Source organism: Aedes albopictus, chromosome 2, assembly GCF_035046485.1.
Source record: "Aedes albopictus strain Foshan chromosome 2, AalbF5, whole genome shotgun sequence".
In the NCBI taxonomy this organism is placed as follows: domain Eukaryota; kingdom Metazoa; phylum Arthropoda; class Insecta; order Diptera; family Culicidae; genus Aedes; species Aedes albopictus.
The window spans coordinates 41,888,536-41,914,533 of record NC_085137.1 but is presented as its reverse complement, the minus strand read 5'-3'; the positions used below and the strand labels follow the sequence as shown (position 1 = coordinate 41,914,533).

Here is a 25,998-nt window from a genome sequence, read left to right as displayed (position 1 = left end):
ATACTCACCCGTCATTGTACATGCTGGAAATGGCCAGTATTTGCGACACGAGCAGAACCCAACAGAAGGTCAACAGGACGGTCAGTTTTTTCATCTTCCTAGCCCGATCGAGCAGCAGGTTCAACAATTTCGTATACAAGCACCACTCAGCGTAGAAAAACAACACCAAATAAACGTTGATCATGTACATTGGTTTTCAGTCGCACAGTGCATGTGGGTTTTGAGGAACTTGTTTCTACACTATTCTTAGCCGTAGGAATATCACATCTAGAAAATATGGAATTGTCGGTTCTGATGTCCATACTGTCGTTCACACACCGCACTTGAGTCACGTTCGATCAACGGTGGTCGTCACTATCGAATCTGCTTTTATTCGTGAAACTGTTACGTATGTTCTGCACAGATTCCAGGAACCGCATTACGAACATTATTTTCTGGAACGATTCGGTTATCAACCAAGTGGTATTAGGGTCACCTCTGCAAAATTAGCACTTTGCCTGTTTTCCGAACTGACCGCTGCAACACGCGCCTAGCCAGTAGGTTGTTAGCAAATCGACTGATAAAAAAGAGAATGTCACCATGGCATTTACGCGACGGAGTAATGTAGATATGTAGACGGTAAACGCGGGAGGACCGGGATGGACGACGGTAGGGTGGTTCCATATTCGCGTACCACATTTTCGTCCACTGACGGACTTGCTGACGGACAGACGTCGTCGTCGTCGCCGTCGTCGCGGTCGTTGGAAGCGTAACGGATTGTGAATGTTTGCGTAGGCGCGAAATGCGGAACTGCGATGCGCAAGAGGAGTCGTCCGCCGATGTCGACGTGGAAATGTGATACTGGAAGGCGACCGCGACACGAAGTTGGACGTGTGTAACACATTATTTGTTCTTATCGGGTGGATTGTTAGAACTTCATGTGTTTATACAAAGTAGTCATCGGGTGTTTCTTTCGCATTCAATCAGAATAAGTATAAAGAATTATACTCAGGGACCCGTATAGCTAAGCCGGTAAACGTGTACTTTTCGACAAGAAAAAAAAAACAACATGGGATGCCTCAGTTCGATGCCGGGTCGACTCGAAATCTTTTTGTAATAGAAACTTCCTTGACATTCCTAAGCTACTTATAAGTGAATTTGGTGCCTACCACATTGTAATCCTAGAAACCAAAGTAACATTTCGATGACCCATTAATCTTGTGGAGGTTTTAACAACCATCATAAAACCTTATATCTTTTATTATGGTTTTAAAATGGTTATAAGAACCTCTTTTAGCCTATTCGTCTAAAAAATGTAACTTGAGGAGCTTATAGTTAAGGAAATATATGAGCGAATCCGAAGATGGCCATCACAATGCAATGACTGCCCTGCAAATATCGAAAGAACGAATCTCGTCATCCAAACACCACACAGAGCTGAGATTACTCATTGCTTGCTCATTCGTGGTAAACATCGAGTAGCATTTTCGGCTTCGTGAGTTTTGTGAATTACGAGATCGGTGCTCTTGAAAACGCGAATCAAATGGACACACTCCCATTTCACTTTAATAAAACTGTATAAGAAACGGATTACGCCAAGGTTACCGGCCGAGTGCGAATCGAATAAAACGGCATTGAACAGATTAAAACTTTTCTGAACCGTTTTGGTGGTACGGATTCCAAACGACGGAGCAATACTCAAGGGTAGATCGAACCAGCGAGCAGTAGAGTGACTTCAGACAATGCACGTTACTGAAATCCTCTGAAGATGAGCCCCATAATTTTAGAAAATGAGATAACTGAGCACTTGTTGGGATTAACACCCATTCGGTTTAGCACGCACCACTCCATGAAAATTTCAAGACCACGTTGAAGGTAGATCTTAAAGTTCATCAGCGTAATCGACCCTTAATCAGGCGTAATCAGGTTATCGGCCCTTTTGTGTACTAAAACCACCAGGGTGCGATGACGTCACGTTTTCGATTCCCGTATCTTGTACCAATGTTTAGGGAACCCAAATGCATTGTGAGGGAACCCAGATGATGTTGGCTGCAAACAATCCTATTGGGTGGGAATAGGGATGTGGTAGTTTTAACGTCGTTAAGATACAGAAGGAATAACAATGGATCCAAATGACTTCCTTGAAGGATTCCCGAAGCGGCCGAGAATTCGTTGGATTCAAAGCCTAGAAACGGTCAATTTGCGACCAATAACGTAAGAGTTAAGCCAGTGTAGGATGGTGCCAGCAAACCCCAGTCGTTCCAATTTGGCAACAGCTAAAGAATGATTAATTCTACCGAACGCCGCTGTAAGGTCGGTATATGTAGATTACATCCGTTTGCACTCTTTCGGCTGAGATATCCGTAATGTGATATGTTAAACACAACACATAGTACTGGTCGATCTACCTGGCATGGAACCATGTTGATCATTGCTTATGTATTGCTGTGTAATAAAAGGGGATCTTTTACAGTTTGCTCGAGCAGTTTAGATATTGCGCACAAGGATGAGATGTCTCGATAGTTATTAATGTCCTTTGGATCTCCTTCTTTGTGAATTGCTTCCAGATAGACGGAAATATTCCACTAGTCGAGGACAAGTTGAACACGAAAGGAATTGGTGTGAGCAAGAGATCGATGTAGGTTTTTAAACAAGCGGACGGGATTCATCGAATAATTCAGCTGCATGGCGGCTCTGGAGATCATAGCTTCATCAATGTAGACGAATGTAGACCATGTATTTCCAGCGGATGGGACATTGTTAACTGCATAGTTCACAAGTGATTCGGAAACAATTTCATCGCTAAAAGTGCTTGCAAATTTGTTAGCAAAGAGTTGACATACACACTTAGAAAAAATCACCGAATTCGGTAATATTTTACCGAAATCTCAACCGTTAAGTTTTTTACCGGATATATCGGTGTTGTTACCGACAGTTCGGCAACAATGGTAACCACGGTGAAAGACAGAGATATTGATTAGAAATATGTTTTCAGTTTTCTGTAGAACTTCAGCATTAGCATCTCCCCCCCCCCTTCCTTTCCCCCTTCTACCAATAATTACCCCATAAAAATCAATCACTACTGGGTCTTCAAAATTGATAAAATGAGAAAGAGAGAAGAGAGAAAGTAGGGAGATTCAGAGACAGCGAAGCCACGAGAAAGATCACCGATTTGCGAGAAGGAGGAGGACGGACAGAAAGTCTTGGACAGTGAAGCTGTTCGGATGAACGACGTACAATCGTGACCGTCGCAATCCATTTAGAGATTGCTTCTCGAAATGAATCCCGTTTGGACCGGAAAATCCCTGTGAAGACGGTGTAGTGCGCCTACGAGAATTTCGAGTCCAGTTTTGCAGTCGAGGGATTCGGACGACGCTGAGACAACGCACCAATAGAATCCTGTCGATCAGTCGCTGAAACGCAACATCCCCCCCCCCCCCTTGGCGGTTAAGGTGGTACAGGGAATCGGCGAGCCACGTGCTGGTGGCCGACAAGCCCTACGATATTGTCGAGTCACACGTGGCGGGGAGCTAGTAATGGTCGTTATTGAGGTGAGGGTACCAGTGAGGACCGATGGGCTTGCCCCGCTTGCTGGTACCCAAAATCCAATGTGTTACTACCCCGTTCACGAGCGCGTTGGACGTCGAGAGCCAATTTGCACCCTGTTGACCACGGTCTATTCCCGGTATCCTGGTTCCGGAATTCAGGGCTTGCGACGACAAGGACGGGCTACCCGATCAAATCGGAATGGCAGGTAATCCAAGCTTTCTCTGCCCAAACCATCATTCAATGCATGCATGTGGACTTTCATCATTGTTAGCTGCTAAACGGCCGCAACGAATACCCCCCCCCCCCCCATTGACTTTTTACTTTTCAATGATTGTTTGCCTCGCGTTTTTTAAGTGATAATAAACTGATAATTCTGCAGTAACGCAGCTGAAAAAGTATCATCGCAATTACTACGAGTGAGCATATGGGATGATACTTTTTCATACGAATATTCGCTTTCGTGGCTGAGAATTATCACTTTGAAATTTCGAGCCACATATCCAACATGGCTGCCGATGCTGATGATGCCGTAAAAAGCCTTAAGTAAATGTAATAATTGTTGAGGTGTTTTTGTACTACAGCGTGAGAAACGTCTTTGTCCTCCAGTGTGTGTCTGCCATTGTTTCGTACCGTATTTGGGTTGTGAGTCTTCCTGAGCAGATATCCACCGACCCTGAGAAGGTATACCTCCGAGCTAGCCGCTTCTTACAACGTTTACCAAACTTCGGTAAAATTTGACAGATAAACGATTACATTTTACCGAAATTTGGTAATTTTTGCAGAATTTCGGTAAAAAGCCATTACCGAACGTTCAGCTGTTAAGATTTCGGTAAAAATTACCGAACGCGACTAGCTGTGTACTTCTCGAGACTCTGTTGCAACTACTCCACTGAAAGTCATAGTTGTAAACAGACCGCTTTCTTTTCTCTGTTCAATCACAAACCCCTAAGATGACTTCGGATTGCTCTTCAAGTTCTACTGAATTCTACGTTGATATTGCCTGTAGCAAAGTTGACTTTTCTTCTTGTAGGTGGTGTTCAATCTCGTATAATGATCTCCGCTTGAGAGCAGCTTTTTTCACAGCCTTTAGTCAATGAAGCTCAAGGGTTATTCATGGTTGTCTTTTAGGCGTACTAGTCTTTAGGGCCTTTCGATTACATGTCCAAGGATGTGTAACAGAGTCATAGCGGCATTATATACATCACGCTCGTGTAGCCCATTAACCCAATCGAAACTGGCGAGAAATTCAACTATAGTCCATAGTCGGCGTTATGAAAATCATAGGAAACCAAAGTTACACTGTGGTGCATAATTGATCGGACAAACGCCGATTTTCATACAAAATGGCCAAGTTTGAGATGCTGTAACTATGGTTTGCGTTGATGGATTGAGCTCAATTTTTGACACGGAACTACTTATATGCTGAATTTTACATATACAAGATACAAAATGTTTTCGTTCACAGCTTTGGGCGTGGCAAGGCGTTTAAAATGTGCAAAAGTGATCGGACAGCGGCACGCGTGTAAATCAAAGGGATGCCGCTGTCCGATCACTTTTGCACATTTTAAACGCCTTGCCACGCCCAAACCTGTGAACGGAAAAATGTTGTATCTTGTATACGTAAAATTCAGCATATAAGTAGTTCCGTGTCAAAAATTGAGCTCAATCCATCAACGCAAACCATAGTTACAGCATCTCAAACTTGGCCATTTTGTATGAAAATCGGCGTTTGTCCGATCAATTATGCACCACAGTGTAACTTTGGTTTCAAAAGTTTTTGTTGTTCACAGGATCAATTTGATGTAATGTTGCCGAGCTGTAGCAATCGAGTATACGAGAAACACAGTAGTCGAGAACGATGACCATTTGGGTGAAGAAAGGGAAAAAGCCATTGTCAGAAGCAGTCCCAACGTCTACCATAGCGGCAGCGATAAGGCAGAACATGAGATCAGATTCATAATGAGACATGAAGCGAGCTCATTGACGTATTGAGGATTGCAGGCAGATTCTTTAACCACCAGCCTGATCAATATCTACGCCGAACAACCACAAAACCGATGACGTGAAGGATGCATTTCACAAATGTATTGTCAAGACCTATTAAAAATCATCGGTGACGCCAGTCAACAACCTGAGTAGTCATCTTTGCTGCTGCCAGGGAGATGACCATTAGTAAAACCTATTTTGCTCGCAACACAGCTAATCGCGATTCGGTAATTTTTACCGAAATCTCAACTGCTGAGCGTTCGGTAATGGATTTTACCGAAATTCTGTAAAAAAATACAAAAAATCGGTAAAATGCTATCGTTTACCGAAGTTCGGTAAATGTTGCCAGCTTACCGATTTTTTTCGGTAAACAAAACTTAACGGTTGAGATTTCGGTACAATATTACCGAAGTCGGTGATTTTATCTAAGTGTAAAGGATTTACGCACACCTCGAGTCACCAAAACAGCGAACCAAATCGACCATGGTTGTAGATGGCCACCACTTCTCCGACGTAATTGATGTTAGGGGTCTATGGTCCAAACATTGACTCAGACTAGGGGCGGGACAGCTCTAATAATAATTAGCGGTATTAACAGTATAAGGAAATATTAATATCTGGGCCAAACTGAACTCGAACGAAGTAAGCCATGCCAGGGCACTATTGCATACGTAGTGTGGTTGTGAATTTAATGGAATAAAATAATTGATTTTTTTGCCATCCTGCCATGTCAGAGGCAGAGTAGATCCTATTTATTGTTCAACTGTATTAGGGACAATGAGGGTAGGATTTTAGCAAATAACGTTCCGTTTTCGTGCTTCTCATATCAAGAAAAACAGCTCTGGACATATTGCTGGCAGGCACGATCGCCGACCCAAACAGTGGTAGTATCCGTACGTATGTCTAGTACGCAAAAGTTGATCTGCGATCTACGTTTCCTGACCATGCGATCTGCTGATCTGATACACCGCTGTCGAAGTTACACAATCAGAGCCTATTTTCACACCTAAAATAAACAATAGTAAAACAAGTTTTCAATCAAACAAATTGTATTAACATTACGGACAAACCGTACTTCCACTTCGCGTCTTCGTGACAGTTGGTTGTTGCATGAAAAGTCATGACATACTGCCCAAAAAATGTGTCGGTGGATGGTGAAGATTAGGGTATTAATATTTATTAGACAGTATTAGAGTCGGTATTAGAAGCTGTCCCGCCTCTAGGACTCAGATCATTATCTCGGAGTTCGTAATACTTATGACACACATGTGATACAGGAATCACTGTACAATTGCGCTTGAAATGAGTGCCACACTGGTAATTCTCTCCGTTCAAGTCAGTCTTGTTAGAATTTTCTTGACAGTGAGTACAGTTGTACGTGTATCACACTCGTATCACATGTTTGTCTGGGGTAAAAGATTTGAGCTAGGTATATCAAACGTGTCAGACTCTAGCAACCGGCGATTGATGTTGAAAAGAAAAGAGAGCGACAGGGAAACGAGAGTATGGAACAGAATGATATGCGGAGGTTCTACAGAACTGTGAATGACGTTCGGAGAAAAACGGCGCCATCACCCGTCTTATGCAATGACCGTGATGGAAACTTGTGACAGATAAAACAATGGTAGCTGTCAGGTGGAGAGAGCACTTTGAGATATTATTAAGGTGAATATAAAACGAAGCCACACCTTGAATTTTCAAGAGCACAAATCTGAAGAACCGAATGTTGGTTTTCGCTGAAAAGTTGATAGTTTGGTCACCACCAGCGGGTAACCAATCGATCAACTTTTCAGCGCAACCCGACATTCGGTTCATCAGATTTGTGCTCTTGAAAATTCGAGGTGTGGCTTCGTTATATATTCACCTTAAATGGTGGGAAACGACGGACAGGCTGTAAAACCTCCAACGCTAAACGAGGTCAAAGAAGCAATTAGAGAACTGCTGAATAACAAGGCTGCTGGAAGAGGTGAACTCACGGCCGAGCTGCTCAAGCACGGTAGTCGGGTCCAACACCGTATTTCTATTGAAGATATGGGAAGAGGAAGAGCTACCTGCTAGTTGGTTGGATGTCTCAGTGCGTGAATTACAGATGAATAACACTTCCCAATTCAGCGTACCAAACTTTGTTTGGAATTCTGTTTGAGCAGGCTGAGGCCTGTTGATTGAAGAGTATTTCGTCGGTGAATACCAGGCGGGTTTTCGTGAGGGCCGATCAACATCGGACCCTGCGGTTGAAGGAACGACAAGAACGAGAATCAGGAAGGGACCTTCGTTCTAAGGACTCTAAACGTACCGGGCGACTGGAAGCGATTGGCCCAGGATCGAAACCAGTGGAGAAGGCTGCTTTATTCGGCGAAGAATTACCGCTACGAGTTGTAGCCCATCAAGTATCAAGTAGGGAATCGCACCACTTGGGCGGTGGCTTCTATATTCGTCTGTTTTCCACTATAACTCAGTCAAATTTGAACTAATTGACACAACTTTTGGAATGTGGTAAGATAGGTATAGTATCTACCCGTGTACAACCTTTCAAATCAATTGGTTCAAAATTGACTGAGTTATTGTGGAAAACAGACGAATATAGAAGCCACCGCCCAAGTGGCGCGAAACCCTAAGTAAGTATCCCATTATTGCATTAAAAATTCGAAGAATGGATATTGATGTAAATCTTCCTTAAACATTCAAATGGAATGAAGCAAAATGTCAAGTTTTCTATGTCATGTTATGCAATCCTTCATTGAACCATAGGTACAACGCTATGATACTTATTTGATATTATAATTCATTATCCTTTATGACTCAATAAGTTTCCCATCACCGTGGCGTAACATTTGTAAGCAATCAAGTGGAGAGTTCTAATGGTTACCCTTTACTAGGCACTCTATCGATTAACAAGCTGTTGTTGTTGAACCCACGAACAAAGTATGAAGGTCACTCTGCTATTTGTCGTACAGTACATCACCATCAGGTTCAAGGCAGTACAGGAAAAACTCCTAGAAATGACTACTTTTTTCTATTTCCGTGACTTTCGCATGGCTTTCGTTTAACTTATGCATGAGGAAATGGAACAGCCTAACTGTGTAATTACCTTAACTTGAATTAACAGCTTTTTTCTCATTCGATGTTAGGAGACGATGTACGTACGAAACCAGTAAATATTGATTCGTTTGAACAAGCAATGTCGTCACGTATGTGCTGCTCGCGGTGCACAAACGAACAAGAGAATCAAAACAAACAACGAAAAAACCTCGCTCGTCAGATAATATCCACCCCATTAGGTATGTAGACAGTAGACCTTCCCCATGATGAACTTGTTTGTACGATGATGATCAGTATAGTGTTGTCGTCGTCGGCGTCGACTGAGCACCGCGATGCCGCGCCACCGACCGGTAGCGCGGAACGCGAAAACAAATTAACTGTAAAGTGGTGTGGCGGCGTGGTGAGCTACCTACTCAAGTGCGAAGCTACATATAATTCGGTTCGGTTGCGATGATAAGCGAATGCTAATTCACACAAACACAAAAAGTGGCTAAGCCGCGCCGCGCCGCGACGTTTGTCAACAATTACGTGTTTCAACGACGTGACGACACGACGACGGCTAAGGTTCTGACGTGGGTTTTTATAGGAGGTTCACGATTAGGTGACAAACTATTGAACTAGCAGAAGTGAGCTTGAATAGGCGTAAAGTCAAGAGAAAGTTGCTACGCTTCGAATTGGGTAGGCAACTGAGGTCGATGGAGTTCAATGGGTGTTCGTATTAACCGACAATCCCACTTAGAAAACATAAGAAATTCCAGGTCGCTCAATTGCGCAATTGAAATCTCAGGATGGTATAGATTGGTGTCATTCAATGACAAACGATACCAAAGTAGGTACATTACGTCTTTATTAGAAACTTATTGTTCTATGACACAGCTGATCAAACTGCGCAGTTTCTGCTATTTATCTTGTCTTTGGCTGGCTGATGCAACAGACACTGGGTTTTTGTTTGATTATATAGAAACCTCGATTTATTGAATCATACTGAAAATTCATCGTTTATCCATAATAATTGTCAGATAAAAGATAAGACTGCGTGTGAAGAAGTAGCATTAAGTTAAAATTCACAAATAAAAAAAAAAACAAAAAAAAAAGATAAGACTGCATTTATGCACTTTGAGCCGAGAAATTTCTGAAATCATCATAGCGCCAGTCACGAAGATAATCTGATTCACAACAGGCTGATAATGTGATAAATTGATACGGTGGCATTTCACATCAAACCCGATAAAATTTGATGAGCATAGGTAGAGTTTGTAAATTATACTAATGAATGTGATGTCTTCAAGAAATTTAGGTTGTCGATGACACCATGTTCCCATTATTGAACCCTCCAGAGGTTACACAGTTACCATACTACGCTATGCAATAACTTGAAGTTCAATAAGTTGTGGAGAAGAATTCGTTAAAGAGAAGTTGGGCTTTCCATTCATTTGTCCTTAAGCTTGAAAACTGATATCTCGCGTTACATTTGAAAAGGGCCTATTTCCAGAACGTAAACATTGAGAAAAATCGATTCAATGGGAATTGATTTGGCTACAGTTAGGGTGTCTGTACCAGTTATTACCTAAAGAAAGCTTTGTTTACACAAATAACGAGGGAACCTACGAATTCCGCCAAATGATAGCTCATGCTATAACATGAAGTCTGAAAATTTTCACATTCGGCTAAAATATGATAAAAACGAAAACCACTGGGTGGGGTTAAATTGATGGGCCTTCGCTTGCCAAGGGACTGACAAGCTGAAAAAATGACTATTTTGCATCAAACCGTACCTAATTTATCGCATAAATTTAGGAGCCAGAACAGAATTTACATTTTTGGTTATACTACATGTTACCAGCTTGCATCATTTACGAAATTTTCATGGTACTCCTGGAAAAAAATCGATTCCATAACAGACGGGCTTCCTGTAAGCTTCCTCGTTGAATTGCTTAATAAATTTGTATAAGATACGTTTAAGTTGTAACTGGAAAAATATCTTGTCGAATCTACAGTGACCGGCACAAAAAAAGATCCACCATATAGTTATTACAGTTTCTAATTAAAACTACATGTAAAAATGATAAAATATGCCTTTCAATGAATGCACTTTATCCATTTTACATAATTTTAGTAATCTGTGTTGAAAAATATTTGGGTTTTAAAGAATACTGGGATTTCTGATAAGATTGAGAAAAAAATTGGGTATGACAGAAAAAAAAGATCCACTTGGCAATTAATTCCGAAACTTTAAAAGTTCGCCAAATTATCCCACATTTTGCTTCTTGGTGTATGCTGTTGTGATGTTTTTGACATATGAAATTTATTTTGACATGAGTTTTATCAATTTTAGGGTGATATGGGGCGAATTTATTTTATGTAAGTGTATATGATAGAATGTAGTCCAGAATGTAGAAGTGTATATGATAGAATGTAGTCCAGAATGTAGAATGTGATACAGCTTTCACAAACAGATGGAGGTGATTATTGCGATACACAAAAGTGAGAATGTTTTGATTTATCAAGAAATCCTTAATGAAGTTCAAGACACATGAATTTCTTAGCATTGGTCGACCAAAACTCATAGAACTTGTCAAAAAAGTACATCCCTGCATGTCTGCAAGCTGAACAAATTGTTATATTGTAGAATAATAGCATTCATAAATGCTTACATACAGTTTCTGTAGTTTAGGGATAATTGACCCATGATATTCACTACGTAAAATAAATTCGCCCCATATCACCCTAAAATTGATAAAACTCATGTCAAAATAAATTTCATGTGTGAAAAACATCACAACAGCATACACCAAGAAGCAAAAAGTGGTAGATTTGACGAAATTTCGAAATTTTAGCATTAATTGCCAAGTGGATCTTTTTTTCTGTCATACCCAATTTTTAAGCAACTTTCTCAATCTTTACAGAAATCACAGTATTCTTCAAAAACCAAATATTTCAACACAGATTACTAAAACTATGTAAAATGGATAAAGTGCATTCATTGAAAGGCATATTTTATCATTTTTACATATAGTTTTTATTAGAAACTGCAATCATTATATGGTGGATATTTTTTGTGCCGGTCACTGCTTAGATTTTTCACTACAGGACTGTCGCAGAATTTTTTATAAGCTCGAAAACGCAAATAAAAGTGCGCGATTGCACCAAATCAACTCGCTATCTTCGGAGCATTTATTCAGCGTAGATCGAAGAAATAGTGCACCGAAGACACCAACTCGACTTGTTGTAATCGCACACTTTTATACAGGTTTTCGCCCTTATGAAAACTAAATTCATAGTTCAGCTGTAAACATAATGCGCAAAAAATTATTGAACAATTATTTTTTTATTTGGCCAAGAAGTTGCCAGGAAGGAAGAATAGTAATAAGTTTTTTTTTTGTATTAACGAGATTTTTTGCCCTAGGCTAGTTCATCTCGGGACCCACGCTTTACTTCCCTTCCGAAGGAAGAACTCACATTTTGCGAGTTTGTAGGGAGTGGGATTCGATCTCAGGTCCTTGGCGTGATAGTCAAGTGTTCTAACAATCACACCAAGTCCGCTCCACCAGTAATAAGTTGAGATTATAAGGAGCGATCAAGCATATTAGTTATTGGTTACATAGGTACGTAGTGTTTTTGGCAGTTATTAGTTGTTCTCGTCATGAGGTGGGTTTGATTGGAAGGTTCGGAAAAATATGAAATAGCTTAGCTTAGCTTAGACTGACTGCACACATCTATGGTTGCTATTCCGTGATTGACCCGAACCAATGACAGTTGCACAATGAATCAACTGAATAATTGACTGGGAGTGGTCAATATTCTCACTGTGCACGCTTCAGAGACTCTCTTTAACGGTACAATAACGGCGCCGGCCACGTCCTTGCAGTCAGGTTGGAAGAGGGAAGGAATATTAATAACAACCTTTGTTAAGTGAAGGCCCGCGTTTACCGCTGCGACTCCACCAAAGGCTGCAGGAAGGAGTGTTTGTTAGTAGGAAAGGTATCGTTGGGTCTGGATTCACTTTGATAAGTAATATGACCTTCGTGTCATGCTGGTTGCCGCGCTATTGTTTGCTTTACGCGGAAAGCAAACAATCGACCACCCGTATCAGGTGGTCGCTTAATATTTACTGCAAACGACGCGACAAAATATGCAATCTAACGCACTATCATTCGCTTCACTCGGAAAGCAAACAATCGATCACCCACGTCAGGTGGTCACTTATTTCGAATCGAACCGCGGAAGCTAGTCGCCAAATATTTAACTGCAAACGACCGAACATGCAAGCTGAAGCACTATTGTTCACTTCATATGAGAAGCAAACAATTGATCACCCACGTCAGGATATCGTTCAGTGTTGCTACAAAAAACGCAACACAACGAAATGCTCATTTCCGAATAGAAAAAGAATCGAACCACTAAAGCAAAAGCGCGCGACATCGGCACCCGGACGAAATCCCATTACACACTGATGCCCTCTGGGTGCGCCGCCGTCGAAATGCTCACTACCGAATAGCAAAAGAATCGAACTAAGGCTGTGACCATAGTGGGTAAGGTGAGATGCGATCGGATGCGATAAGTTATGAGATGAGAAGAGGGATATTTGATAGGCCATAGTGCATGAGGTTTTCAATGAGGGTGCGCATGTTGTTTTCACATCCTTTTTCGCCTATTTCGTGCGCATCAACGACTCGCGTGATTTGATCGATGAAGTCGCTTGTATCTTGAAGCGCTTCTTTGGATGTGGTTAGTGAAATGATCGTTTCATCTATAAGAGCGTAAAGATAAAATTCACCCGCTTTTTGTTTTGCGCGGGCCGTTTTTTTTGCTATAACTTAGTCAGTTTTGATCCTGTTATAATAGCAAAAACCGATCTGTTCAAAAAAAAATCTGGTGTAACTGTACAAGATTGAGATTATTGAATTAATTATTTAAGAAAAGAATGTATAACATGTAATTATATCCGCGTGAGCGATGTCTTCATGTATACACATATTTTTACTTTTCGAACTGGGCTATCTGAGTGTTGATTTCAATTTAAATCAATATGAGACTGTTATACTGATTTTCGGCATGAAAACATTACTTGATTGTGCTGACCTCGGCAAAAAGAAAAAAAAAATCGGCAAGTATGTATTATTTAAGAGTATAGGTTTTTTATTACAAAATTTTCGGCGATATCTACGAGAAAAGATGTCTCTAATAAGTACACAATATTCATCATAAGGACTGTATCGTTAATTATGAGTACACCTTTGAGGCCCTGTATTAAAAAGATTAAGTTTTATTTTGACAACTGCTGTGTGTTTATGTGTTGCTAGCGTTGTAAACAAAAGATAACCTTCATTAAAAGTTAAAGTTTTTCCTCAAGTGGAGCAACGCGAGTGTTTACGGATGAGAAGCGAAAATCGATAGTGACCAGGTACTGCTATGAAAAATGATTATCGCTAAGAAAATTAGCAAAAGTTGGAGGTGTTAGCGTTTTTTCTGTCCAAAATGCTGTCAAACGATTCAGTATGCATAACACACTGATAGACTCACCCGGACGCGACAGAAAACCAGGTGCCTCCAAGTCAAATTTAGACAGCAAAATTTGCAAAATCTTCAAAAGAAAAAAGGAGGTATGCATCATAGATTGCGCAAAAAAGTGTGGAACGACTATTGGTATGGTTCAGCGCGCCAAAGAGCGTAATTCCCTGAAGACTTACCCAAAACAGAAATGTCCAAAAAAAACAGTCAAATTCTGACGGATTATGTGAAAACTCGGGCTCGGAAACTGTACGACGATGTTTTGAGCAAAAATTACATGTGCATAATCATGGATGATGAAACGTATGTCATATTGGACTACAAGGCACTTCCAGGGGCACAGCTTTTCACTGTGAAGCGTGGCACTGATGTTCCAAATTCGGAGAAATCGATATTTTGCAAAAAAAAAAGTTTGGAAAATGTATTAGTTTGGCAAGCAATTTGTCAAAGTGGTACGAAATCGTCACTTTTCTTCATCGTCCCAAGTACGAACGTCGAAATATACCGGAAGAAATGCCTCCAGAAGCCAATTCTGCCACTCATCTGAAAGCACAACGGTCCTACATTATTTTGATCGGATATGGCACCCTGCCACTATGCGCGTGACACCTTTGACTGGTATGAAGAAAACAATGTCCAATTTGTGGAAAAGGCAATGAACCCTTCAAATTGCCCGCAAATTAGGCACATATAGAAGTATTTGGCTTTGATGAAAGGGAAACTACGGCAAAAGGATAGAGGAGCAGAGGAAACCTTATGAAGAACACCAAGAAGAAGGTGCGAGAGCTGGCTAGATTCACGAAAAATTAAATACAAAATGATACCATGGGCTTTTCTGATGGTCAATAAACAATGTAATTGAATTTGATTTACAAAACAAATAAAACATTTTCAGATACAGCAACTTTCAGGTGTACTCATAATTAAGATACAGTCCTTTTATTAGGTAAAAGAGTATCAATCGAAATTGATGTCACACTGTTTTCGTTAAGCGATCTAGTTTTGCCTGACAAAGAAAAAAGCAGAACTTTTCAATCAGAATCCTTTTAGCAATTAAGTTGAATACCATAAAACCTTAAACTTTCTAACTTGCACATGAATAACATGCACATAACCGAACAGGGAAAATAAAATGTTTTCTTATACACATATAATAACAAAATTTTGCAGTAAAAAACTTAAACGATTTGATGGAATACTAGGTATTTTATATGCAATGAAATATGTTATTTTACATAGTGATCGATAGACAATATGATAAATTTTTATTACGCCTGGTCCATCAAAATGCATGTCATGTGAAAAAGCATTGAGTTATGTTTAACAACATATTAACGCATTTTATATTACCTACTAGCATTCCCAGCACATTAAATCCGCATTGCTTTACATACACAACGAGCGCAATCATAAAATCCATACCCGACAAGCATTCTCTTGCGATCACATGCGTCGAAGCAGCTCCATCGCATCACCGCACTCATCGCAACTCATCTACTATGTACGGTTCATGCGTTCTGCATATAGTTTCCACAGAGTGTGCTTCGACGCTTATCCGATCTCTTATCTCTTTGCATCGCACCTCAGCCACTATGCGCTCAACGTAAGGGAGGAAAAGCGCGCGACAACGGCACCCGGACGAAATCCCATAACACACTGCGGTTCGGAAAAATATGAAATAAGAGAATTTCTAATAATAAAAAACAAATTTGCAAAAACACATAGAGTTTTACAAATGAATTTCAATGAAGAACAATTTGGAGGGCTGATCATTGCACGAAAAGGTATATTGTGTACCAAAGTAAATCTTCCAAATTTCAGTAGGTTTCATAGGTCTATAGTTCATACCCTAAGATGTTTCAGAGAATCCTTGTTATCCACCTTGCTGTTTCATATAAACTAGCAATATTCCGAATAAACCAACAGTTCAACCGTTATGAGCCCGACTTTGTTCAGTAAGATGTTGGGGTCAATATGACCCAGATTGGCTCACTGAACCCGCCCTTCGCCATCGTGGTGCGCCCAGTTAACATCTTAGAAGGGTCTTAATGGGTGCTGGGTAGTGGGTACCCAGGTACTATGTCGTCCACATAAGCATTGAAATAATATATCACAAAATTGTCGAAAATTCAAAATAACATATTCTCAATTCCAAAGTTTTGGAAATTGATTGTTATTTCAATTTTTATGTAATGTTTGATATCTGGAATCAATACCTACACTTACAAGCTTCAGCAAGCGCTCCGACAAAATATCTTATGATTTTTCAGTTATCAGTCACAGTAATCCGTTGATTGTTTTATATCATTGGTAACGAACCAGGAATCTCAAATGGAACCATTGGAGGACTACAACAAAGACACTCCTGGAGGAATCTTAGATAGCAGTCCTACAAGGAATAGCAGCAACAAAACACGAAATCCCAGAACGAACTCCTGAAGAAATCCTGAAGAAACTCCACGAGAATCTTAGAGAAAACATCTGGATTAATTCCAGAAGAAAGTCTTGGAGGCGTTACGTTTGTAAATTAGTGTGAACATTTTGTCAGTTTATTTTGTATGTTATACTGCGGTTTGTACATCTGTTCCTGAACTTGATAGTGCATTTGTAGCGCTCCAGTTATTTCGGGCAGCGACCAAACTCAAGGTATAAGCAACCAATGCTGCGAACTCTTGTCAATCCGCCAGAAAAAATACGATTACAGGATTGACTGATGGACAAAGAACAATAATGAAACCTCGTCATCCTGGGATTGGAATTTGTTATCTATTTGGGCACCATTTATGCTATGTGTTGCATGTTTATGTTTTATGCATTTGTAATGTTCCATTTTACTTTCCGTACCCCAGTAGTTCCCAAACAAGGAACTCGCTGCGGAAAACAAAATGAACATTTGTATGGTTCTGCCAACAGTTGTCCATATTGTGTTGCCCAACGTGGAGTACAATGCATTTGTAGTGTTCAGCTTATTTTTTTTGTAACAAGGCATATTGTACGTGGATTTGCTAACTGAACACGACGAATTAGAACCTTCATTTTTTGGAATCGCCGTTCGAATCGACGTTCGATTGAAGAGCGAGACAGCAACCAAACACATCGATTAGACAAATTAAACGTAGGAGCAACGCGTGTGTGAGATTCTCTCTCTTAACTGATGTCGTTTGTTTTAATCCAATCTGACATTTCTGGAGCAGCTTATTCTTTGTTTTTGTGAATAAGCTGAGGGGGGCTCAGGGGCAACGTGTGAAGTCATTGTTTACCAATGCTTGTATGCCCTTTTCAAATGTTGCTCCAGATTTCTTTTATGCTGCTCATGCTGCCGAGGAATAAATTTTTGGGGAAGTTTGTCGAGAAAAAAGTTTTCGTTGTAAAAATTTCGGTAAATTCTGGTTTGAAAGTTTAGCATTAAACTTTTCAAAACGTGTTTGATATATTATTTTACAGGGAACCATTGTAAAGGTCGTTTAACGTAATAAATGCATTAATTTAAAAGTCTATAATTTTACACGAACGCATAGAAACGCCCCTTGAAATTAAACTGCGATTCCAAAACAGTTCAAGCAAATTTCCTTGGAATTTATCTTCGAAGTAAATTCACTATACCAAAAACCAAAAGAAACCCCCCAGCAGAAACACTTGGAAGAATCTCTGAAGGAATCCCATTAGAAACTCCAGAAGCACTCTCAGCACACTAGAGGTAATTTTTTAGGGAATTTAATATGGATTCCCCGAAGAAGCTCCTGCAGGAATCCCAGAAGAAACGCTTGAAGAAATCTAAGAAGGAACTCATGGAGAAATTTCAGAAGGATTTCCAAAGGAAATTCCAGTAGGATCTCCAAAAGAATTATCGGAGTTCAATGCGGAAGGAACTTCAGAAGAATCTTATACGTTACTCTTTTAGACATTCCTGGAGGAATTCCATAAACAATCTGAGAATGACTCTCAGCACACTAGAGGTAATTTTTAAGGGAAATTAATATGGATTCCCCGAAGAAGCTCCTGCAAAAATCCCAGAAGAAACGCTTGAAGACATCTAAGAAGGAACTCCTGGAGAAATTTCACAAGGAATTTCAAAGGAAATTCCAGTAGGATCTCCAACAGAAATATTGAAACAGAATTCAATGCAGAAGGAACTTCAGAACAATCTTGTTCGACATTCCTGGAGGAATTCCATAAAGAACCTCAGAATGAATCGCAGAACTCCTGAAGGAATCCCAGAAGAAATTCCTGGGAGAATCTCCGAAGGAACTCCTAGAGGAATCTTAGAAGAAAACCCTGGTGAAACCCACGATAAATCTTTCGATAGAGCCCCACAAATCCTGAATGAATTTAAGAAAACGCTCTGAAGAAATTTCAGAAGAAAACCGTGTGTGAATCTCAGAAAAAAAAACTAATAGAGGAATCGTAGAAGGAATGCTAGAGAGATCCCAGGAAGAAACTCCTGGAGAAAACCAGCAAAGAAAAAAACACGTGGAGAAGTTTCAGCAGAACCCCTTGGTGTTTTATAAGAATGTGGCCTTTGAGGCATTTCAAATGTATTTTTAAAAAGAAACTCCCGTATGAACAACCGACGCAATTCCTGAAAGGATCCCTACAGACCTGGAGGAAATCTCGAAAGTACTCAAATACTGAGTGTGGGATTCTATAAAACTAGTTTACAGGATTTTTGAACTCGGTAAGCTGATGATTATTTTTAGTGTAAAATCATGCCCTGAGTTCGAAAACGCAAAGGAAAAAAAATACAGTGAAGCGGAATTTTTTTCGACTTTCCATACTAGGTTGATGATTTGAAATCGATTTTTGTTCTATTTTTAAGCAACGTCGTTCACTTCACACATCTCATTCTCCGTAATCAATGGTCCGATTGAGCTGATTTTTTTTTACTGTAACTCGTCCACACATGATATGTCAAATAAACGTTGAGAAAGAATTTATTGATTTTTTTTTCTTATTGAAAAAAATACATTTCTTCATTTATTTTTGGAAATCGGCCTAAAACTCGCCAACATCTTGAATTTCGCCAATCTGACGCAAAACCTGCATTCAGATGATCGAATGGTATTGTATTCAGCTTTTAATTTATGGAAAAAGATTTGAAATTGGTTAAACAAAACGCAAGATATTTGAATTTTAGTAAATTCCATATTTCTAAAAGTTGTAAAACTCGTTATTGAGCTAAAACTCAAAAACCGCTCTACTTGAAATTTTTTGAAGCACGGTTTCGAAATCAGTGCTAAATTGTTCTTCAAAAATTTTGGTCGTTGGCAGAAGTTTGCGACTTTCGTTTTATTTTGTAAACTAGTGTAATCAGCTGCTAAATAAATTTTAGAAGTAATTCATGTAAAATAGCTCTGAAGAACTCATGTAAATTTAAATTTTTGTTTCGAATAAAAAAAAATCTACATGAAGTCCAAAATTGGCCTCTTGAATCCTAAGCTTTTTCTTAGCTTGTTTTCGGACATCCTACTAGTTCTCTGGAAACTTCAGATTGGTAAAAAAAACTACTACTGAGTTCACCATCTTCGTGAATTCAAAGCAAGGGCCTATATAACCACAGTTGTCAAGGCGTGATACTGATGACCATACTAGGGGTGACAGGTTCGATTCCTTGTCGGTCAGGAACTTTTCGTAATGGAAATTTCGTTGACTTCCTTGTACATAGAGTATCGTTGTGCCACCCACATGATATACACATGCAAAATTGTCATTAGCAGAGGAAGCTCCGAGTTAAAAAACTGTGCAAGTGCTCAAAGAACACTGCTGTTCCAATGGGGACGTTGCGCTAAGAATGAAAAGATAAAGTAATCACACCCATTATCACTGATGATTGTTTCAATTGCGAATACCTAGCTAAAAAAATCACATCATAATAATTTTTTGATTGTTTCCTATTGCCTACTGCATGAAAAGTTTCTGTGCTATTACCAAGTCTAAACAACGACCAACGATTGCATCTAAGAATAGCTAGTACAATCTCGCCGATTTGGTATGTCGATGAAAACGAAAACATCCAGATGACGCGAAACCGACCCCGATTAGTGTTCTTATCGCTAGCTGGTTTTATTATTATTGCTACAGTGAATTTGAATAAGCAATTGAAATGCGGCTGGGCTTTCATATGGGCGACAGTTGGGAATTTCGAGATTTGAAAACAAACTATGGGGAAATTATACAGTGCAGTTTACTCTTTTCTTTTCCATACTTATAGAGATATAGAGCGGCAAGATTGACCATGAAAATCGTAGTTGAAGTAGGACTTTTACTACGAAAATCTACCTTCAACTAGAGACATCCTAAAATTTGAACGAGTACACCGCAATGTGAAGCAACAAATTGGGTTGCGTCAGCCGAATACCACGTAATTCACGCGGAATACGTAACCTGCGGCGACCCCATACTTGAAAGTTTCGAATGGAAGCTACAACTCATCTACACCTTTCAATCTCGAAGAGTCAACAAAAAAGCTCCAACTCAAGCGCAGTAACTACTCTCCAGACTCTGGAGTAAAGAGTTTGAACCTTATTTTTTTTCGACTATCGATGACTATCGGAGAAACCCCTTCATACGCGTGTCGTATGCCGGCGCTGCTGGCTGCGACGACCACAGTAACAGCATAATCTGGAACTGGCGGCGAACATTCGGTGCAAAGTGAAAGCATATAGTTCAGTCAAACTCGTTTCAGATTCCCGCCTGTTCCCATGCACCACCACGGGACGATGATGCACGCGTAATAACTTCAACTTGGTCTGCTTCTGTTCCAAATGATGCAACGTTAGTTAGTTCCAATTCGACCGATGAGATGCTTGCTGATGCTGCTGGTGTTGCAACACGTCTTGCGATTATTAAATGGTGTCGCAGATTTTTACCCCATTTCCTTTCCAACGATCGAAAACTTAGAGAGCGTAGCCGGCGTCCGCAGTAGGTTGTTCGAAAGACACTAATAATTGCAAATTGAACCTGAATGGAGGTCTATCAACCCCGCGACTACTTCTTCGGCTGCAGCGGATTATTCAGTTTCTGTTACGACACCTGCGAAATCAGGTTGAATTTTCAAGCCGGCTAAGCCGGTTCGATTGATACGATGGCGTGGTAAGGAAATGACCAAATAGGCGGACGGGTTCCCAAGTGCTATGCTATAAAATCAGCGAGGTGACATTAAAGTAAATATCGGAGGAAAAGTTATACCGAGGTGTTGATCTGGATCAATTAACAACTTTTTTCGAATGGTTTCAAACCGCACGCGTATCGCATTCAATTTCTGGATTTTCAGACGGACACTCCAGTAAATGTGTAACACTAAAGAACATAAGAAGAACGGAGTTGATGGGTTATAATACCTCTCTACATGTAGAACCAGTTTGGCAAGAATTTGGCATTGGTTTAAAATGTTCGTTTTATTCGAGTGAAAGGAAGCTTGAAAGTCCAACAGCATTTGTTCAGCAAAAACAAAATTTAACTACAGTTGGAAAATGAAGCGCTCGAATTAGTTGACATTCGACGTTTTGCGTTTGAAATGACCTAGCTTACACATGAACATTGAGCATAGACGACTGCACAACTCGTAGTTGCTACTTCGTAATTTACTGGAGACATCGAACTTACACAGTGAACCAACAAATGGGACTATAACTACCCGAGCAAAGTCCAACAACAAAATTACAGCAAATCGAAAACATGATTTGTATTCAGCTACAAATTGATATCACATTTTGATATCAGTTTATGTTTACTTGATTTGATTGTAAATTTTGTTTTCGGTTTGTTGTCATTTTAAATTAATGTAAATATTGAGTGTTAGAATAGTTTTAAATCTTTTAGTAAACTATGTAAAGTTATTCTAGGGATGTATCAGTAGTGCAATTATATTATTGCATTAATGATTTAATATCAACCGGAAGACTCTACATTCAACGACTTTTCATTTTTATTGCGCCGATAACAAAAACAGTTATCATCGATAGCAGGAATTGTTTTCAATTTGCTGCTACTGGAACATTTTTCTTCTCTCATTTCTGATGTTTTAACCGTTAAACGACCAAAACGACAACAACCTGAGTTATCAAAATGTGTAATATCACAACATCAAAATTAGTTTTCAATTTGATTTCAGACTTTGCTCAGGTAACCATCCTCAATGTACACAGTTGGAGAAGTCCCAATTGTAGTAAGGTCAATAAGGGCGCCGGTCACATCGTTACTATCATTGAGGATGAAAGGAATATTAGTAAGACAAATTTTGTTACGCTCCAATTGACCTAGCTTTCCTAGTGATAAATGTGTGTTTTATTGAGCCATTGCATTCACCGATCAGAAGAATATTAAAATCAGCAAATATTTCTTCTCAGATGCAACAGCATCATTGAATAGCGCTAACATATATCATTTATCTTTATAATTGAGATTTTCAGCCCTCGGCTGATACATCTCGTCATAAGATTAACCATTTTAGGAATAAAATCCCGACAACTAATCCCACCTGGCACAATGATCCACCCACGTTTGGGTTCACATCACTCCAGAACCCTAGGAGGGTCATTGAAGTTTTGTTTAGAACATAGTGTTTATTCATAACTAAAAATAGAATTTCCTGCGTTTTCCAGGTTTTGTTCAGAGGGAAATTTTGAAAATCTATAAGTAGTCTATATGTAGTTCAAAAATTATCCCAACTTTTAAAAAATTTATATACTTTTTAAAAACTATACAAAAATAAACATCTTTCGAGATTTGTAAAAGTTGTTACTGAAACATCTACCAGAGTTCTTTCCAGGATTTCTGCAAAAGTTTTTCACAGAGTATCTGTTGAAGTTCCTCCCGATATTTCTTCCAGAGGTTTTCCCGACATGCTTCTAGATTTTCCAAGATAGCTTTCCAACAGTTTCTCGCTGGGTTTTTACGAAATTATTGTACAAGTTTCAGAGACTTTTTCTAAAGAGTTTTCCGAAATTTCTCTGGATTGCGCAACGGAATTTCAAACGTAGTTCCTCCCGAGATTCCTTGAAGTTATCAGAGCTCCTTCTTGAGTGTCCTTAACCCGTTTGAATTAGCATAAACATTTGTTAACAGTCAAGTTTCAGTAAATGTTTTCATAAAAATCTTGGAAGTCTATGGTGTAGTTCCAAAAAAAATCTTCAATTTGGAACGCCAACATCTGATCATTTTTTCGTGCTCTATTTTAGCACAACTTTTATACTCTCATTGTATTTTGAGTGAAAGAAAGGATAACTACTCTAAAATAATAAGCCAATATCTGTCAGAAGACATCATGGTTTACTACAGATATCTATGTGTATCAAAAAGCCTATTTATCTCTGTTTCTATATTTTCTCTTACTCTCGCACTCTCATTGGCTCTGGCTCACGCTCTGTTCAAATACTTTTTCTTCTTCTGTCGAAATAACTCGGAGATTGTTCATAAATTACATATAAGGAGGAAACGTGTCTACAACAGTGTTCTGGGAGAAATATCTGGAAGAATCCTGAGGAGAGGAATCGTGGCTGGCAGCTCGTCGGGAATCCCCACTCAAAGAAACAAAGAAGAAATCGCGGAAGGAATAATCAGTGGAGAAATCCTGAGAGGAATTCCGAGAGAAAAGCTTAAAAAAATCCTGAAGAAATCTGTCAAGGAATCCCAACTCTCAAACCAGCAGGAATCTCAATACTCATACCTAAAAGAACTCCTATTGGTTTCTCTGAAAATATCTTGGCAGTGCTCTTTAAAAGAATGTCAGGCAGGAGGAATCCGTGAAGTAATCCTAGCAAGAATCCCTGAAGAAATGCTGGCTAAAATTCCAGAACGAATCCTTTTAGGATTTTCTAAAGCAATACCGGCAGAAATACCTGAAGTTATTCCTGAAAGAATTCCTGAGAATACCTGTGAAGTCCTTAAAGGATGGCAGCGCGGCAGGAATGCCAGCTGGAAGCTGAGCAGGAATAATCAAAAGAATCATAGAAGAAATCTCAGAAGGAATTATTGAACAAATTCCTAAACAAAAAAAACTCCTGAAGAATTTTAGAAGGAACCCCATCGGAAACTCCGGCACTAAAATATCCAGAATTGACTGAATAGTCTCAGGAAAAACCCTTACAGGAATTCGGAGAGGGACATCTGGAAATATCTTGGGAAGGTTCTCGAGAGGAATACTCAAGAGAATGCCTGGAGAAATTCTCGGAAGATACCTCGAAGTCTGAAAAGTGCTGGTACGCAAGGAACATACTAGAATCCTTTGAACACATGTTCCATTATTGGAATGGTATTGCTGGTAATGTTAAAACCCGGGTTCTACCCTCTACCTTAACCCTCTACCTTAACCCTCTACCCTACGCTCTGCCCTACCGTCAATCCTAACCCTCTATCCTAATCCACTACCCGACCCTCTACTCTATCCTTCACTCAAACCCTCTACCCGACCGTCTATCCCACTGTTTATCCTACCCACTATCCTACCATCTACCTTTCTACCAGCCAGGGATGGGAACACTCATTTATAAAGAGTTACACTCACTTGCTTTTTTTTTCAGCTCTGAAGCGTGCAATCAAGAAACAATGTATGGACGACTTTTGCCTAGTGGTTTTGTCTAAAAGTTTGCTGAATAGAGTAGAGGTCGCACACGCATACCAAAGTCGTGACAGAGCTGTGAAAGAGACTCTCCACGAGGTGAGTGTAATTTACATTCACTTCGTGGAGAGTTGGCTTCGATATACGAGTGCGACCCCTACTCTATTTGGTACACTTTTAGACAAAACTACAAGGCAAAAGTCGTTCATACATTATTCCTTGATTGCACGCTTCTGAACTGAGAAAACAACAAGTGAGTGTAACTCTTTGCAAGTAAGTGTTCCCATCCTTGCTACCAGCTACCAGTAAGAAGCTTCAACATTACGGGAAATTTTGAATTACAGGAATACTATTTTCGGCGCTGCAGTCTTAGCGAATCTCTGTTTCGAGTCTTCTTCAAAGGGGTGATACACAAATTATATCACGCAAAAATCGACTTTTTTCAACCCCCCTCCCCCTATGTAACACTTTTTGTATGGGTTCTCAAAAATATTTGTATGAGTTGTCACGTTCTGCGAAACCCCCCTCCCCTCAAGCGTGACGTAATTTGTGTACGGCCCCAAAGGAATAATTCTGACTAGCCGTTTTTTGCTAAATTGAACATAGAACGTGATAGGACTGTCGTTGTCATGTATGGATTTTCACCGTTCTGCACTTGTGAATGCGGTAACGGATTGTTCATCTTTGAATAAACTTCTTCTTGTTTTTGGCGTAACGTCCCCATTGGGACAAAGTATGTTTCTCAGCTTGAGCATTTCCACAGTTGTTTTGCATGTGTACATCGTATGGCAGGCATGAAGATACTCTATGTCTAAGGAAGTCAAGGAAATCTTCATTGCGAAAAGTTCCTGAATTGGCCAGGAATCGAACCTGCCACCCTCAGCATGGTCATGCTGAGTACCCACGACAATGTAAATGTGACTATATGGGAATATATTTGTTCTGTAGCGCTCCTAATCGTCTCTTCATCTCCGTTTCGCTCCCAAACAGATGTATAGAACTGGAACAATTAAGATCTTGCATCATATTCCACGTCGATTACGACAAACACTTGTGCGCGTGTTGTTTTCACTTCCCGTCAATAAAGTTGATTGTTCCAATTGCACTATATCCAAGTTTCGCGTTACGGACAGCAATATGTTCACTCTTCAAAAAATCTATGATGGATTCAATCTACCCACATGCAAAATTACTCCAATCGCGTACTTCTGTTGATCCTGTCCTAGTTTACGTTGGTGGATGGCATTGAATCGTTCCGGTATTGATCTTCACAAAATCTTCACCCACATGTTCCCCTCCTTTCGTTTTCTTACACTGAAATCCAATTAGAGGCACTCAATGTGTAGTTATAACAACATTGGTTGTTCATGTTTTCACAG

The 25,998-nt window shown here is 39.8% G+C and overlaps 1 protein-coding gene across 4 annotated transcripts in view; it reads right to left on the bottom strand.

Annotated features, from left to right (window-relative positions):
- Positions 1 to 25,998, bottom strand: part of LOC109421318 (uncharacterized) — a 77,578-nt gene that overhangs the window by 18,579 nt on the left and 33,001 nt on the right. The window contains exons 1-2 of one of the 4 annotated variants that reach the window (XM_062849538.1): positions 25,933 to 25,950; positions 9 to 267 (exon numbers count right to left, since the gene is read on the bottom strand). The exons of 2 other annotated variants lie outside the window; for them this stretch is intronic. In XM_062849538.1, coding sequence (XP_062705522.1) covers positions 9 to 190 — 182 coding nt within the window. In that variant the 5' untranslated portion in view covers positions 191 to 267; positions 25,933 to 25,950. Of the gene's footprint in view, positions 1 to 8; positions 268 to 25,932; positions 25,951 to 25,998 lie in introns of those variants that run through there. One more of the 4 variants, XM_019695827.4, reaches the window with a different exon arrangement.